The sequence below is a fragment of the Magnolia sinica genome, chromosome 7 (assembly GCF_029962835.1).
Source record: "Magnolia sinica isolate HGM2019 chromosome 7, MsV1, whole genome shotgun sequence".
NCBI lineage: Eukaryota > Viridiplantae > Streptophyta > Magnoliopsida > Magnoliales > Magnoliaceae > Magnolia > Magnolia sinica.
The window spans coordinates 2,722,132-2,737,907 of NC_080579.1; the positions used below are offsets into that span (position 1 = coordinate 2,722,132).

Below are 15,776 nucleotides of genomic sequence, written 5' to 3' on the forward strand. Positions count from 1 at the left end.
TAAAAACAAACTGAGTGACCAACATTTATGCCGTAAAAACATGCTCTAATTCTCAAAAATTGGTATTAGTGCCTTATCAAACGCATAATCAACCTTTATAATGGCACAATCAGAACAAATCCTTTATCAATTTCTTCCTTGTTTTCTTTTATTCATTTATTTAATATTTTTTACACACACACACACCCCCACACACTCACGCCGCAGTGGGATTTCACCACCTATGGATACTCGAACCATTAACTGGGTGTTGAAACTCCTGGGAGTCTACCACTAGATCAAGAGTAAGGATCCCTTCCTAGTTTTTGATTGTGCTTAACCGATATTCACATATCTTAATACACTTCGATGATTCAATAAAAATTATAAATGCTTTATAAAATATCTTTTGAAGCATAATGGGATCAAAGGATATGCAACAAAGCAATACGTTGCCAACATAAGAGGATGCACCTATTCATTTAACAAACTTGAGAAAGGGGCAAAATCAATATTGAATTACAGTATATAAGATATATATTTTTCTTGCATCTAAATAGCTACATACTTTGAAAAACAGTGTCCACCAATTAAATACAAATGCATTCTAGAAAATGAATATTGAACATAATCCCGCCTGCATGTTGTGTGGGCTAGTTGGGGGGAGTAAGTGAGAGGAGACCAAGATGCAGACATTCCTACACCAGTCCAGAACTTGTTCATTTGCAAAGGCAAGGATGAAACTACATACATACATTTTCTTGTAATCATGTTTATATAGATATATTATCATTTATAAGTCTTAATTGATTTATTATTATTATTTTTGTTTCACCCACAAAATAATCAAAGGTTATCTAAACATAAGCTTTTACAGGCTTCGCATTTCTGTGCTCTGCGAGTTGCGAAAATAACATTGAGAACACCAACAGGCCTCCAAAAGGCTGCAGCTAATCCACAACCCCATTGAAGAAATCAACAGAACCCCATGAACCCAGACCTCACTGAATTATTTTTAATGTAGTTTGGATGGTCATGTTCTGTATTCACCCCATGCATGCGCCTAGGTAATGAAAACTTTCATAACAAGTGTGCAAACTTTCATTGTTCAGATGCCCGGGGTCGGTTCTTAAGAGTATGGAGAAAATTCGACGAGAGTTCCAGTGGTTTGGCAAGGAAAATCAGAGGAAGATTCATTTGCTTGAATGGAAACAAGTGTGCAAAGTTTTTAGCGAGGGAGGTGCGAATGTTAAGATTCTGAAGTTAACGAATTCGACGCTGTAGGGGAAATGGGCATGGCGATTTGCGTCGTAAAAAGATGCCCTATGGACTTGGATAATTAAAGGTAAGTATGATGCATCTCATGGGAATTGGTGGCCTAAAGAATCTTCATATTACAAGGCTTCCCACATCTGGAAAGGAATTGTTAAAGCCAAAAACCCTGTTATTACTAATAGTAGGTATGTGTTGGGCAATGGTTCAGCTACTCGATTATGGGAAGATCTATGGGTTGGGGAAAAGCCTCTTAAATTCTTATTCCCGCAAATCTATCGGCTTTCTCCTGACAGAGAGATTCTTATTAATAGATGTGGTTATTTCACTTATGTCCACTTTGTTTGGAAAATAAAATGCATAAGAAATCTCAATGACAGTGAAGCTGACGAATACATGGCTCTTCACGATTGCATCTCCAAATCAAAGGTCATCTCCTCTCAGCTTGACAGTATTGAGTGGCTACTGGAAAAGTCTGCGGTCTTCTTAGTCAGGTCCTTCTATGCTGCTATCTACCCTGTAGACCAGTCTCACTGTGATGCGACTCCTTTCATTTGGAACTATCAAGCTCCTCCTAAGATCAGATGTTTCGGGTGGCTAGTGGCTCGTAATAGAATTCTTACTATTGATAATCTGACCAAGAGAGGCATGCAAATTGTCAACATTTGCCTACATTGTATGCGTCAGGCGGAATCCGTGAACCATTTGCTAGTATATTGCTCCTTTATCTCGTCCATTTTGACTGATTTCTGCTAGTTATTTTCAATTTCTTGGTGCGTTCTGGAGTCGGTTGCGAAGATGTTGATTGCATGGAATGGGCTCAAGCTTCGAAAAATGAAATCAACAATCTGGCGCATGGCCATTTTTGCCATTTGGTGGGCTATTTGGGAAGAAAGAAATGAAAGATGTTTTAATGATAGATCGTCTTCTGCAAAGGGAGTGGGGGCTAGGGCTAAAAAGATGGTATTAGAATGGGCTGTTAATATAAAGGATTTGAATAGTGTTGATCGTAAGTAACTTCTGTTATCTCAGCAGTTCTGCTTCTCTAGTTTCTCTTTTGCTTTTCTCTTTTGTTTTTGTTTTCCTCTTTTAATGCATTTTCAGTTCGTTGCCTAAAAAAAAAATAAAAAAATTCCATAACAAAAGCAGAAAAAGCAAGATAAGCATTCTGGAGAGGGAATGGGCAAACATGCTTAAAACATTCTCAAGCCCAAACTTTGTAACAAGACGGTGAACCTTGTTAATGTAACTAGAGTTAAAGGCCTTCAAATATTCCTTGAGGGAGGGAGGGAGAGGGGCTTCTTTCCTCTCTTCAATTCAATTCTAACAACAGGTATACAAGGTTTCAGAGCAAACAATTCAATTTTTGAAATGTTTTCTGCAATGAATGGATTGCAAAGTCAATGAATCAAGATGTCTCATTGTAGGCAATATTCCTCTTTCACTGCTCATTTTCTATCATTCGGAGTCCTTTCCGCCATGTCAATTTAATAGGACTGGTCGCTCTCTACGGCCAAGTCCCTCTTGCTTAGTGTTGGTAAAGTTAGGAGCCGGTATTATTATTATTATTTTTGCCCTCACACCACAATGGGGGATTGAACCCATGGCATCGTGTTGAAACTCTTGTGAGTCTACCACCGAGCCATCAGGTCGCAGACAGCTCCATCTAGTAGCTCTTTCTTAAGAAATAGAAAGACCCTCTCCTGCATTTTGGCTAGCTGGCTTGATGCCGCACTAATCCTAGGGCTCCCTTTGGTCTCTTATAGGACCACTAAAACAACAACCTGCCACTGTCTTTCCTCAATTGCCTGGCCTGAGCAAATCGATCAATGCATGCAGCAATTCCAATTTCAATCAATAGATCTAAGTACTATTGATTTTTTTTTTTTTTTGCTTTTCCCAGTATTTGAAGTGATCTACAATCAAAGTAATATTTCTATGCCAACCAATCACTGAGCCAATGGCTTGCCTTGTTCAAATCATCAGACAAGTGCAACAGTGTTGAGCAGGCAACAGAATGTCATGTCTGTGACAAATCCAATCCTTCCGTCTGTTTTGAAAGACCACAATAGGTCAGAATTATATAAGTCAAGCGGATCCAAAGCTCAGGTTGGCCACACTAAATGAAACAGTTGGAAAAGAAATGTCCACTGTTGAAACCTTCTTGGAGCTGAACATAATATTCATTTACCATCCAAACCGTTCACAAGGTTATTACCACTCAAATAAACTATAGGCACAAATATCATCCTGATACAAAACTTCTTTCATCCCCAGCCATTCAATCCCATTTTTCATGTGATATAGCCCACATGGATTTTGGATTTGCTTGATTTTTAGACTCCTATCCTATCATGGTCTTGCAAAATAGATGAACAGAATGAATTTGTTCATTCCCACGGACATCTCTGTGCGCTCCCCGCACAGCCCTGGGCAGTAGGCAATCCGCTTCCATGGGGAAGCAGATTGCGACTGGGGCACAAATATATACTTGTGTACAGCCCTGAGCATGAGAATATTTTTACGCCCAAGCTGTCGGCAATACGCTTCCATGGTTTATGGAAGCCTATGGAAGTGGATTGCGACCAGGGCACGAATACGTGTGCCTAGGGCTGTGTGCAAAAGTCTTGATGGAACCGATGTCTTTACTTGATTTGACTCAATATTTTAATAAATAAAATGTTTCGTCTTCTTTTTGACTTGACTCAATATATTTTTATTTTGAAGATGACTTGACTTGATATTTTAATAATTGAAGTATTTAGTGTCCCAGAGAAAAGTGTAAGGTAGTTGGAAGGATGAAAATAAATTACAAAGCAAAACAAAACACATCTTCACTGATTGGTTAGCTGGTAGTAGGTGTTAAACCTCTTTGAAGAGATCGCCCATCCAACTTCTATAACAAACTGGGTGAGTGAGTAAATCAGTTGCCCATGTTTCTGAGCCAACTTGAGGAGTCCTCTCGAGTCCTGACCAAGTCAGCTCACTAGTCAGTTTTCAAGAGAAATAGTGCTGATTCCGTTGGAAGTATAACAACTGGATTGTGGATTTTTTTTAATTTTTTTTTAAGGATGACCAAAAATATATATTAACAAGGGGCCTCAAAGACGCAGAAAATACAGGGAGCTGGAGGCAAGTAGCCATCCCACTAATTACAAAAGGAAAGAACTTTGTCTTTACAGAAGATAATCAATTTTATTAAAAAAGGGTCGAAGCTAAAGGATACAAACAAGGGAAAAAGAAAAATACAGTCAAAAGACCCATTACAGCTCAGATCTCAGACTATCTGGAAATTGATCGAAATATCATTCATTTACACCCAGATGAAAACTTTTAGACGTCGGCCCTTTCAGTTCTTGAAACACCTATAGTTTCTTTCGGACGAAAGACAAATGCAATACCCGCTCACCAACTTTACCTTTGCCTCCACCATGTCAAGCTAAGAAAAACTGTCTAATCAAGCTTGGAGCAACCCATGAAACTCTGAACAAATAATAATATTTTTTTTTAAAAAAAAACATCCCAAATCTTTTAAGTAAAAGGACAATGAATAAGGAGATAGTCAATCAATTCCTCGTCTTGAAAATATAATATGCATACATTTGGAATAATCATATGATTTCATGACTTCCCCTCCAAAGAAGAGGCCCATTTAACTGGGTTGTCAATCCTGATATCTAAAATTCAGTTTTGGCTTTTGATTTCCATTATCACTTTAATGTAAAAGTGCAGCCTTGCTAATAAGAGAAATCCGCAATCAGATAACTTGGATATCGAGATAAATCCCACTGGCCTTTTGAAACTTGCTTTAGTACTGAAACAAATAAGCAAGTCAACCGCACTCAATCAAAATGTCTGTTGAAGAGGTAGCTCATTGTTCTAAAATCCAAACAACTCGACAACTAAAAAATCTAAATCCAGAAAAATAAGAAGCTTCGAGCAACTACAACATTAATTGCTCAAAATCAACCCTGCATGCATAGTACAAGTGAAAAGAAGAAAAAGGTTTACATATTAAAGCATCTTCAAAGCTTGAATTGGATGCTGTCTCTGTATTCTCATTTGTTAGAACTGGGAAACAGTGATTTTACTGGCAGTCTATTCATAGTTGTAATGAACAAACCTATCGCCTGGATTAAGTGAATCATGGGCCCCACATGTCAGAACTGGAAAACCAAGTAGCCCCAGCAAACCCTTAGGAGGTCCTATACTTCCTCCTAAGTATACACAGAATCTAAACAGGACAAAGCTTAGTGAGAGCAAGATACAGTTGTGCACATGAAAACACATCATGCAAGCAGAGAATCCAATTTGTACTCATTTTCAGCACATTCAAAGTCTTTATTTTTTTTCCTGCCAAAATAACAAAATTCAGTTCAAGTAAAAAGCTTGAATTGGATGCTGTCTCTGTATTCTCAGATCGTCAATCATGGATGCATCTGTTTTGAACTTGTGGATCATTTAGTGCTGCTGCTGAAGAAAGAATACCCAAATGGGATATCACCTACAGCTGGCTGCCTGCTAACTTCTTGTCATGTAAACCATCTTTCCTTCCAACATGCGACATACATTTTTTTGGATGTCTGCATCATGCAAACAGGTAGGGCCATCGTGAAGAGCATGTGTCTAAAAAATGAGGCTAGTCCACTAATTAGGTGGGCAACAACTGTAAATCTTGCCCATTGGATCCAATTGTGGCCACTTGATGTGCAGGCCGGCCTGATTTTTGTGCCAAGCGACGTTGTGGTTTGTTTTTAGGGCACAAGTGTCCTACAGAAGTGGCATGTTAGCAGGAAAGATAAGGTTGCATGACAAGTTAGCATACAACCAGCTGCAGGTGATTAGTCTGCACTTTGAGCTTTTCCATCCCAGATGACATTTTGTTCATTTCAGGTAGTACATACTTGTGTGGATAAGCATACCTTCAAATGTCTCTGCACAGATCTTTTATTCCAAAGGGTAAAAATAAAAAAAAAATAAAAAAAAATAAAAAACAGAAGAAGCAACTGGGGCTTATACATCAGCAAGAGTGGTTGTCTGATATTGACGAAGGATGGATAAGAAGAAGAGAATAATGGGCATTTGCAAAAAACCACAAAATTAAAGAGATTGCTTTTTCTTTTTTAGGGTTCTCCTTTCACAAGAGACTAATTTCTCCAAAAACTATTACTCTTTATTCCAATCTATGAGATATTTCCAATATAAACTTCACTAATTTAGATATAAACCATATCTCAATGTTGACATCTAACTTCAAAATCCAAAAAGAGATATAGCTACAAAAGGAATTCTACATCTTAAGGCCCTGTTTGGTAGACACCTAAAAATGAGTTAATCTCATCTTTGATTAACGGTGATTATGCATTTAGATGTCTTGACCTCTAAAACATAATCACTTTTAACATAACCCATTATTTATATAGATCAAAATCTCTAATACATAATCACGCTGACTAAAAATGGTATGAACTCATTTTTAGCTGCAGGGGCCTAAAAGATCCTTGCAGAATAGAAAATAGTCATGACTCAATGACACATGAGATTCCGCAAGACACAAATCTCCAAAAGTAACCAGAATATCCTTGTCCATGGCCTATTTTACATCCACCCCCACAATCAAAGCAGGTCCATCTGAAAGTGATGGATAGCCTTGATGTATTAAATTCTAACAAGCAGAGTAGCACAGTTCTAAATCCAGCAAGGCCTGGACTTCAGGTTTTAGAAAAATCAAAGGAGATTAGAAAGAAGATTCTTCACGCCTTGTTCCAGCTTCTTGAGGCTACTTGAGATTGGTTTTACAAGTATTGTTTCGCCAATGATTCCCGAGGACTTGTACTGGTAAGTTAACAAGTCTTTGCATCCCTTCTTGCCACCACATTCCATATCCTTCTAAGTCTTCCACTCATCCACCTTTCATGCCCTCCGCTCCGACCCTAATGAAAGCCCCCCTCATCCAGGCTGGCTCCAGTTGTTGCAGCACATGGCCAACCCACCTCATTGGCCCACCACCATTTTTTCTATTGGAGCAACTCTTAGGATGCTTTGAGCGACCTCATTCTCAATTCTACCCTTTTCTTACCTTCCCAAATGAAAAAGACTGTTTAAGGAAAAAAAGAAAAAAAAAAAGAGGAAAAATAGGATAGTTAAGACTTATTAGAGTGTTTTCCAAATCTTCCTATAATAAGCACTGGAGACTAATGAGTCCATTTCCAGATATGGATTGCATAAACTAAAGTTGCACGCCACAGCTTTTGCAAGGTTTCTCTAAAAGAACTTGATCTAAACATAGCATCACTCAATCCATCTTTCCAAGAAGAGCATCATCAGAATTCTGTCCCTCTAATTGGAAATCATCTTTTGCTTACAAACCACAACCCCTCATCCTTTGCTTCCTTCTACTAAAAAGACAAACTTCTTGAAGCTCTCCCCAATTAATCGGCTAGAGGCGCATGAATTGGGACTTTTAAGAAGAAAAAGAAAAAGATGATGCACTTTTATTAGGGCCAAAGACCAACAGAAAAATGAAAAAGACAAACAAAACAAACAATGAAAGGGAGAAAAACACAAATTAGAAACCAAGAAAAACAAAATACAACCACCACCGAGAAAGCCCAGCCCCAGGATAACAAGTATCTCACGGCACCTAGTTAGTAACATACATGGGTCCTTACTCATGCCTCGGTAGTAGACTCACAAGAGTTTCAACACGAGGTCATGGGTTCAAGTACCCATTGTGGTGAAATCTGACTGTGGGGTGAGCACGTGGGTGCGTGTGGGGTGTGAGTGCGTGTTAAAAAAAAAGTAATATACATAAAAACCTGATTAAAAACTCCAGCTGCTGACCTGCTCTGATTAAGGAAGCAACGATTGTTTCTTTCCAACTAAATCGACTGGATTATGGCAAGCAAGGCAGGCCTCCATCTGGGAGTACCATCCTCCAATGCCAAGACTGGAACAGACAATGGATCAAACTTGGCATCACCTAGGAAACACTCGAGGATCGGAGCATGCTAGACTATACCACTCTGGAGAAAGAGCAATCAATGAAGAGGTGGTCAATGAACTCTTCCGCACTTAGGCACAAAAGGCAAGCATTTGGAAGCAAGCACCATGAATTGACGTAGGATAACTAAACACTTTCTCTAAAAGCTTGAACTGATAGAGCGTGGCAAATCAATCCCTTTATCTTATAGCCCAGGCCCCACACCCCATGGGTTAGGTCCTTGGCCGAAGCCGCCCACCCCGAGTGTGCCCCTGCATCAATCACCCCTCTGATACCATTTTGATGCAGGACAACTAACCACTTGCTCTAAAAGCTCGAACTCCATGGGCCCTACATCACATGGGTTCCGTGTCACATGGGCTACCCACCCCGAGTGTAGGCCCTTGCATTAATCACTCCTCTAATATCACTTGATGCAGGACAACTAACCACTTACTCTAAAAGCTTAAATTTTGTGGGCCCCACATCACATGAATTCTGCCTCACACGGGCTGCCCGCCTCGGGTGTGCCCTTGCACCCCACTCAAGCCCGCCCCACATCACATGGGCCAGGTGAGGAGTCCCGAACATGAGACCTCCCGCTTTGATACCACTTTAACGCGGGACAACTAACCACTTGCTTTAAAAGCTCGAACTGATAGAGTGTTGTGAATCAATCCCTTTATCTTATAGCCCAAGCCCCACATCCCATGGATTAGGTACTCGGCCGAACCCCCTCGTGGACCCCACATCACATGGGTTCCGTCTTACACAAGCCACCCGCCTCTCACAGGTCACCCACCCCGAGTGTGCCCTTGCATCCCACAAGCTACCCCACTCGAGCCCGGTGTGAAAATGGCTCTGCAATATGAATCTTTTCCGAAGATTGTTGATAGTGAGTATCTTGCTCCTCTTAGCAAGCCAAGCATAAGCGGTGATTTTTTGAGGTGCCCTATAACTGAGACATATTGTGAACTCGTTGATTTGCCAAAGCCTTAACTAGTGAAAGCTAGATCATGGAGAATAAATTTGCTTGCCTTGCTAGGAAAAAAAAAAGAATCCCGACAATCAATAACCTTGGTAAAAGAAACCTGACAATAGATAACCTAGAAGGATGACGATAATTTAAGAGCCTTCTCTGAGTCTAATGTCTCAACCTTCAATGCGGTGTTCACCAAGTCAATTGGTTAGGTATCCTAGACAACTTTTTTTTAAAGGTACGTTTCCATTTTTCTGATTATCTGATATTATTCCATATATTGTTTTTTTACTTTTAAGTTCACACCAATGTGGCCAATACTCACCGATATATATATATATATATATATATATATATATATATATATATATATATATATATATATATATATATATATATATATATCATTTTAGGATGCCATCTCTATATGTAAAGGAGTTTGAGCTTAGGCCCCTTGGCTATCCATTCTAGTGACCATGTCATGACCATGCTTAGCCCCCCTAGCTAGCCATATACGTGATCGTATCAGGACCTTCCAGTACGATTGTTGGCCAAGGGCTACACAACCTTCTAACAAAAGAAAACTGATTTTGTTACTTCAGCTAAAATTATATTCACTTGATGTTGATAATGCATTGAATTATTCGATGTGCACAACTATAGATTAGTTCATGTCATCAACTCGAGGAGGCCTTGTCAGTGTGGTATGAAAGAGTGGCTGCTAAAGAAGCACTTCATCTAGCTGCAGCTATAAATTTTTAGGGCCTGCTTGAAAAATAATTAGTTAAAATGGGTAAGGAAAGGTGGACTAATAATAGGGCTTGAATCGAGTAATTCGTGGACTTGCTCTCCATGTTTTTGGTCCCCATTTTGATAATTGCATGCATCAAGTATCTTGGTGAAAGTTAAGGACTAAAGAAACCCAAATCAGCATATCCTGTTAATCTTAATTAAATTCACTAGGCTTAAATCTGAAGAAGAAGTTTTTTGATGCCTACTCAAATGTTTTCAATGTATCGTAAACCCCATACAACATGCGCTTGATACTATCTGTTTCACTGATATCACCATCCAAGAATATACCAGTTTTGTGTGAACAGCGCCAAACAAAATTTTGACGACAGCCAGTCAAAGAGGGCAACACTATGGTGTTTGTAACGTTCCTTAGCTTTAGTTATCGGCGACCTGATTTCTATACATACAGAAAATGAGTGTGGGATCTGAACCTATCATCAGATAGGCTGTACCTTGAATGGGCCATGCCCTAATATACTTGCCTGACAACCTAACCATTCAATCACAAGACTAAAACAATCCTATTATTGAAATTGCCTAACCAATGTGAATTTTGGGTATGTTCCATTGAAGCTAGAACCTACATGATGATTGGTCTGGTCCGTGCACATGTTTTCGAGAGTAAATGGAAAAACTCTATGTTCTCACATGGAAAATATTCAATTATCATCAGAAAACTATAATATAAAAAGGAAAAATTATATCTTCTATTCAGCTGACAGGACACTGTCTTCCATTTCGAGAACAAAACCATATAATTATAGGTGAAAGATAAGAACTTACAAGATTCTCTATTCAAATTAGTTAACAAAAACCGCAGAATTATGATCAGATATATTGCAATTCATCTCAAGCAACATATACTGAAATCTTTAAATATGCCGATCACTCACAGAATCATGCAGCCACCCTTTACGCACTCGCACTGCCTATTCCAAGCTGTTGTAAATGGCATATCATATGCAACTACGGATGCTACACCGGCCCATTATACTTCATTACCATCTGATTTACAGGGGCATCTGTCCACCCTGCATCTACGGTACCATTCAATCCATCATCCACAAAATCTCCCACCCTTTTAACCTTTGACTCTTTCGGGAGAACAGGATAATTCCCAGAGAAGCAAGCGTCACAAAAGGTCGGCGCCTCATTGCCAAGCAATTTCCTCAAGCTATTCAATGGAAGGAAAGCGAGTGAATCAGACCCAATAAAGTCCCTCACTTCCTCAACAGTCATCATGTTCGAAATCAACTCCTCCGTGCTGGGTGTGTCCACTCCATAGTAGCACGAGCCGATGATGGGGGGGCTTGCAATCCTCATGTGGACCTCTTTCGTGCCTGCCTCCTTCAGCAGCCTCACAATCTTTGACGACGTTGTCCCCCTAACAATTGAGTCATCAACGACAACCACCCTCTTCCCTTCCAAAACCCGACGGACAGGCGCGAGCTTGAGCTTCACCCCAAAATCCCGTATCTTCTGTGATGGCTCAATGAATGTCCGGCCCACATAGTGCGACCGTATGAGCCCCTGCTGGAAAGGCACACCAGCCTTGGCAGCGTACCCGAGCGCCGCAACAACCCCAGAGTCAGGCACAGCAATCACGATATCGCAGTCGACAGGAGCCTCTGTGGCAAGGATCTGACCAAAGGCGTAGCGTGACTCGTAGACGGAGCGGCCGAAGACGATGGAATTTGGAAGGGAGAAGTAGACGTGCTCGAAGACGCAGGCCTTCCGGTCGCGGTGGGGCAGCAGGCAGAGAGAGCTGATGCTGTCAGCGTCGACGACCACCACCTCCCCGGGGTTAACCTCCCGCTCGTATGTCGCCTCGATGAGGTCAAGCGCACATGTCTCCGACGCAAATACAACCGCCCCGTTCGCCCTGCGGCCCATCACCAGGGGCCGGAACCCAAATGGGTCCCGCACCGCAACGAGCTTGTCCTCTGTCAAGAACACCATCGAGTAGGCGCCCTCGAGCTGCTCGCAGGCGCCGACGATCCGCAACAGGAAAGGCCGAGCCTTTGAGATTGCAATCAGGTGGAGGACGACTTCCGTGTCGGAGCTAGTGTTGAAGATCGAGCCGTGCTCTTCAAGCATGGCCCTCAGGGCACGGTAATTTACTAAATTGCCATTGTGGGCGACGCCAACAGAGCCAAAACGGTACCCGGCGACGAAGGGCTGGACGTTCTTGAGCATGGAGGAGCCGGCAGTGGAGTAGCGAACGTGGCCGATAGCAGAGGAGCCGGGAAGCTGGTCGAGCTTCGAGCCGGTGAAGACGTCGGAAACGAGGCCCACCCCGGTGATGGATTGGAGGAGATTGTTATGGACGGATACGATGCCAGCGCCCTCCTGGCCACGGTGCTGGAGGGCGTGGAGGGCCAGGTAGCAGAGGCGGGAAGCTTCCGGGTCGCCGTAGATGCCGACGACGCCGCACTCCTCGCGCGGCTTATCGTCCGACGCGTCGGACGGGAAGAAATCTGAGATGGGGTTTTTGGAGGAGAGCTTGAATGGAAGAGAGGGGTGGTGGTGGTGGAGGGAGAGGGAGGGGTGTTTTGGTAAGGAAAAAAGGGTTTGAGGAGTTTTGAGGAAAGGGGAAGGGGCGAGGGAGGGGTATTTTGGGGAAGAAGGGGATAGATGGGGTATTTCTGTAGAAGAGAAGGAGAGTTTGGTCGTTGATGGAGAAGAAGTAGCCATGGAAGGAGTTGGAGAGAGAGAAGGGCAGAGGATGAAGTTAAGGGTTTTCGTTTCTATGCGAGGAGATGTTAAAAGCTGGCGCGGTTTGGGTGGATCCCCGGATCCACGACGGTCGGTGTATCCATAACTGTGGGCCCAATGTGATGTATATCCATTACATCTACACCGTCCATACATTTTTAAAATCTCAATTTAGTTATTATTACAAAAATGAAGCACATTTAAATTTTAGGTGGACCATACCATAGGAAACAGTAGTGATTGAATATCCACCATTAAAAATTTATAAGGCCATCTGAATGTTTATTTTCCATCCAATCTTTTGAGAAGATCACAAATACCTGGATGAAGAGACCACAAAAATATCATCTTTATCCAAAACTCTTGTGGCCCACAATAAGTTTTTAATGGTCGATTACCACTGTTTTCTATATTATGATCCAGTTGAGACTTGGATCTGCTTCATTTTTTGTATCATACTCAAAAATGAGTTTTCAAAATGGATGAACGGCTTGGATATAATACAAATACATCACAGTGGGCCCCAAAGTCAGGGATCCCACCCACCTTGGGGATCCACCGAAGCCGCGCCCGTTAAAAGCACCCCATGTATACAAAGATTCATTACACGTGTAAATGCTAACACGTGTATAAGATTTAATCGACTGGTCAGCCGGTTCTTGTAGACCACATTTTATAAATCTTAAATCAGGCAAATATGCTCTTCAAGTGGACCACACATGTCCATGGTTTTATTTCTTTTTACCCAATTTTTTTTTTTTTGTACAGGTGTGGCCCACATGATGATCCTATGGATGTTGCTTTTTTGACATGGAAAGCATGATAAGCGGCTTTGATCACGCACAAGCGTACACACGTCTTTGCTTGTAAGGCCAAGGTCAAGGTCCAACTGCAATCAAGGTTCTCAAAATTACTAGTCCAAATACAACATGATTTAAAATTGCCCATTAATTAATGGATCTAAGCCATCTATCATGTGTATTGCATTTGATAGGATAATCCCAAACATTCAATTAATGGTCAGGAGAATAGACGAACCATATTGATCATAACAGACATTCATTTTGATTTTGACCTGCAGCTGGCCTCTCTAACTGCCCCTCTAGAAGGAAGGTTGGAATGGGTACTAACCTTTCCTGCCATGAGGTAGCTAAAGATAGACTTAAGATATTTTTGAGGCAGCTATGAGATTAAAAAAATGAGAAAGATGAAATGGTCAAATGAATCATACATAGGAAGCAATGGGATTAATGCCTATGGTCTAAACTTTTTTTTAGAGGAACAGAAGTTTTAAAAGTTAATATTTGTGTTTTCCCTTCATATAGAGAAATAGATAGCATGACGGGCCCTTTAAAGGTTTCAATGGTGGGGCCATTGCTACCTTGCTTCAATGTGGTCCACTCAAGCCTCAATCTCCTCCTTTTGAAATCATGAGTAAAATGATCTTTCAAAATAAATTATTTGGATAAAATAATAAAATAAATATCACAATAAGCCACACAAAGGTCCTGACATGCTCATCTATCTTTAACTAGGTCCCTATGGGATGGTATTCAAATTGCCAATAATAATATATTTGGTTTTATCTACCCTGTCCATTTATTTTTCCAAATAATGTTAGACGATGCTCCACGAATAAGAAAGATTCAAATTTTACATCGGCCTTATTATAAGAAAACAATGGTAATTGAATGTACATCATTAGAAACTTTCCAAGACCATTGTAATGTTTATTTGTCATTCAACTTATTAGTTTGGTCATGAAGACTTAGATTGAGAAAACACAAATATCATATTTAGAACTTTTATAGTTCCAAATAAGTTTCTAACCGAGAGACTTCGATCACCACCGTTTCTTAGTGCGTATTCCACATGAGATGTTTGCCTCAATTTTCAACTCATCTCCTAAAATAATCTAGAAAAATAGATAGACGCCGTGGATAAAACACATATATCATGGTGGGGCTTACAGATCACTGACCAATAGTGCAAGTGATGCACGAAGAAAAATCGCTTGCAAGGTCTTATTAGAAGATATACAGGATGCATGTACTTGGTTTCTTAAGGTCCTGAGTTTTAGCAGTATACCTAGGTTTTGCGTGGGACTTAAAAAAATAAGGGTAGACTCTTCCAACTGATCTATTCGATGTGATCCTTATTATTAATTTTGGATATGAGACTAAAGTGAGATTGCACATCTAATGAATGGATTGGATTTCATATACACATTACAGTGTGCCATGCTAGAAATAAGCCCCAACATTCCATTGAATTTGGGATTTTATGCTTCCAAGGTGATGTTATGTGAAATTCACCTTGACCTAGGATGACTTGTGATTTTAATGGGGGGACCTCAGAAGAACTAATTGAGAGATAAACCTATCCTTGATTTTTCACCAAACCCACTGTGATAATTATATAATTTCCACTCCAATTAGATTCCATATAAAAATTTAGGCATATGGCCTAAAAATCATATTCATATTTAATTCAATTGGTCCACTCTAATCAAAATAATTGGAGAATAAGTGTTGCTCATTCTAATCATGTAGTCTATTTGAATCATTAATTGAGCTAATTTTTGAATCCATGTCTTAAAAGGAAACGATGCAGCCTCTAGTCAGTGTGGATTTTACATAAACAACATGTTGGGGGCTCACACGAGCCACTATCATTATATTAATTAATAAGGTAGCCTTTTGAAAACCTTTTTGGGAAATACACCCAGATGTAAATACTATATTAATTATATAGTTTTTTTTTTTAATTCTCTTTCCTTTTATCTCGTAAGTGAGGCTGATCCGAACAAGATGGAGAACGCATGGTTATCTCATTTGTAGTTTTCTTGTCGCCCTCAGCTCGGCCAATCGCCAGTGAAACGGAGTCGTCGCATGCGAGTTCGATAGCTATCGCTCTGTATGTCGCGATTTAGGATTGCCAACTTGTCTCACCCCAGTGGGCGACCCATGTTTGGATTTGATCGCACGAATGAGGCCAATCCAAAGTTAGTTCGTGTGGCCCACCTGTCACAAATCAGGCCAATAAAAAGTTTAG

At 40.6% G+C, this 15,776-nt stretch overlaps 1 protein-coding gene across 5 annotated transcripts; it reads right to left on the minus strand.

Annotated features, from left to right (window-relative positions):
- Positions 1-4,074: 4,074 nt before the first annotated feature.
- LOC131250838 (amidophosphoribosyltransferase, chloroplastic-like) lies at positions 4,075-12,732 on the minus strand. 5 transcript variants are annotated; one of them, XM_058251186.1, is made up of 2 exons: positions 10,901-12,732; positions 4,075-4,220 (listed from the first exon to the last, which is right to left on the minus strand). In XM_058251186.1, the coding sequence occupies exon 1, from the start codon at positions 12,699-12,701 to the stop codon at positions 10,983-10,985; it is 1,719 nt and encodes a 572-aa protein (XP_058107169.1). In that variant the 5' UTR covers positions 12,702-12,732; the 3' UTR covers positions 4,075-4,220; positions 10,901-10,982. The 5 variants fall into 5 exon arrangements, with proteins under 5 accessions (XP_058107169.1, XP_058107168.1, XP_058107171.1 ...); XM_058251185.1 differs by lacking the exon at positions 4,075-4,220 and adding an exon at positions 4,369-4,734; XM_058251188.1 differs by lacking the exon at positions 4,075-4,220 and adding an exon at positions 4,757-5,065.
- Positions 12,733-15,776: the final 3,044 nt, after the last annotated feature.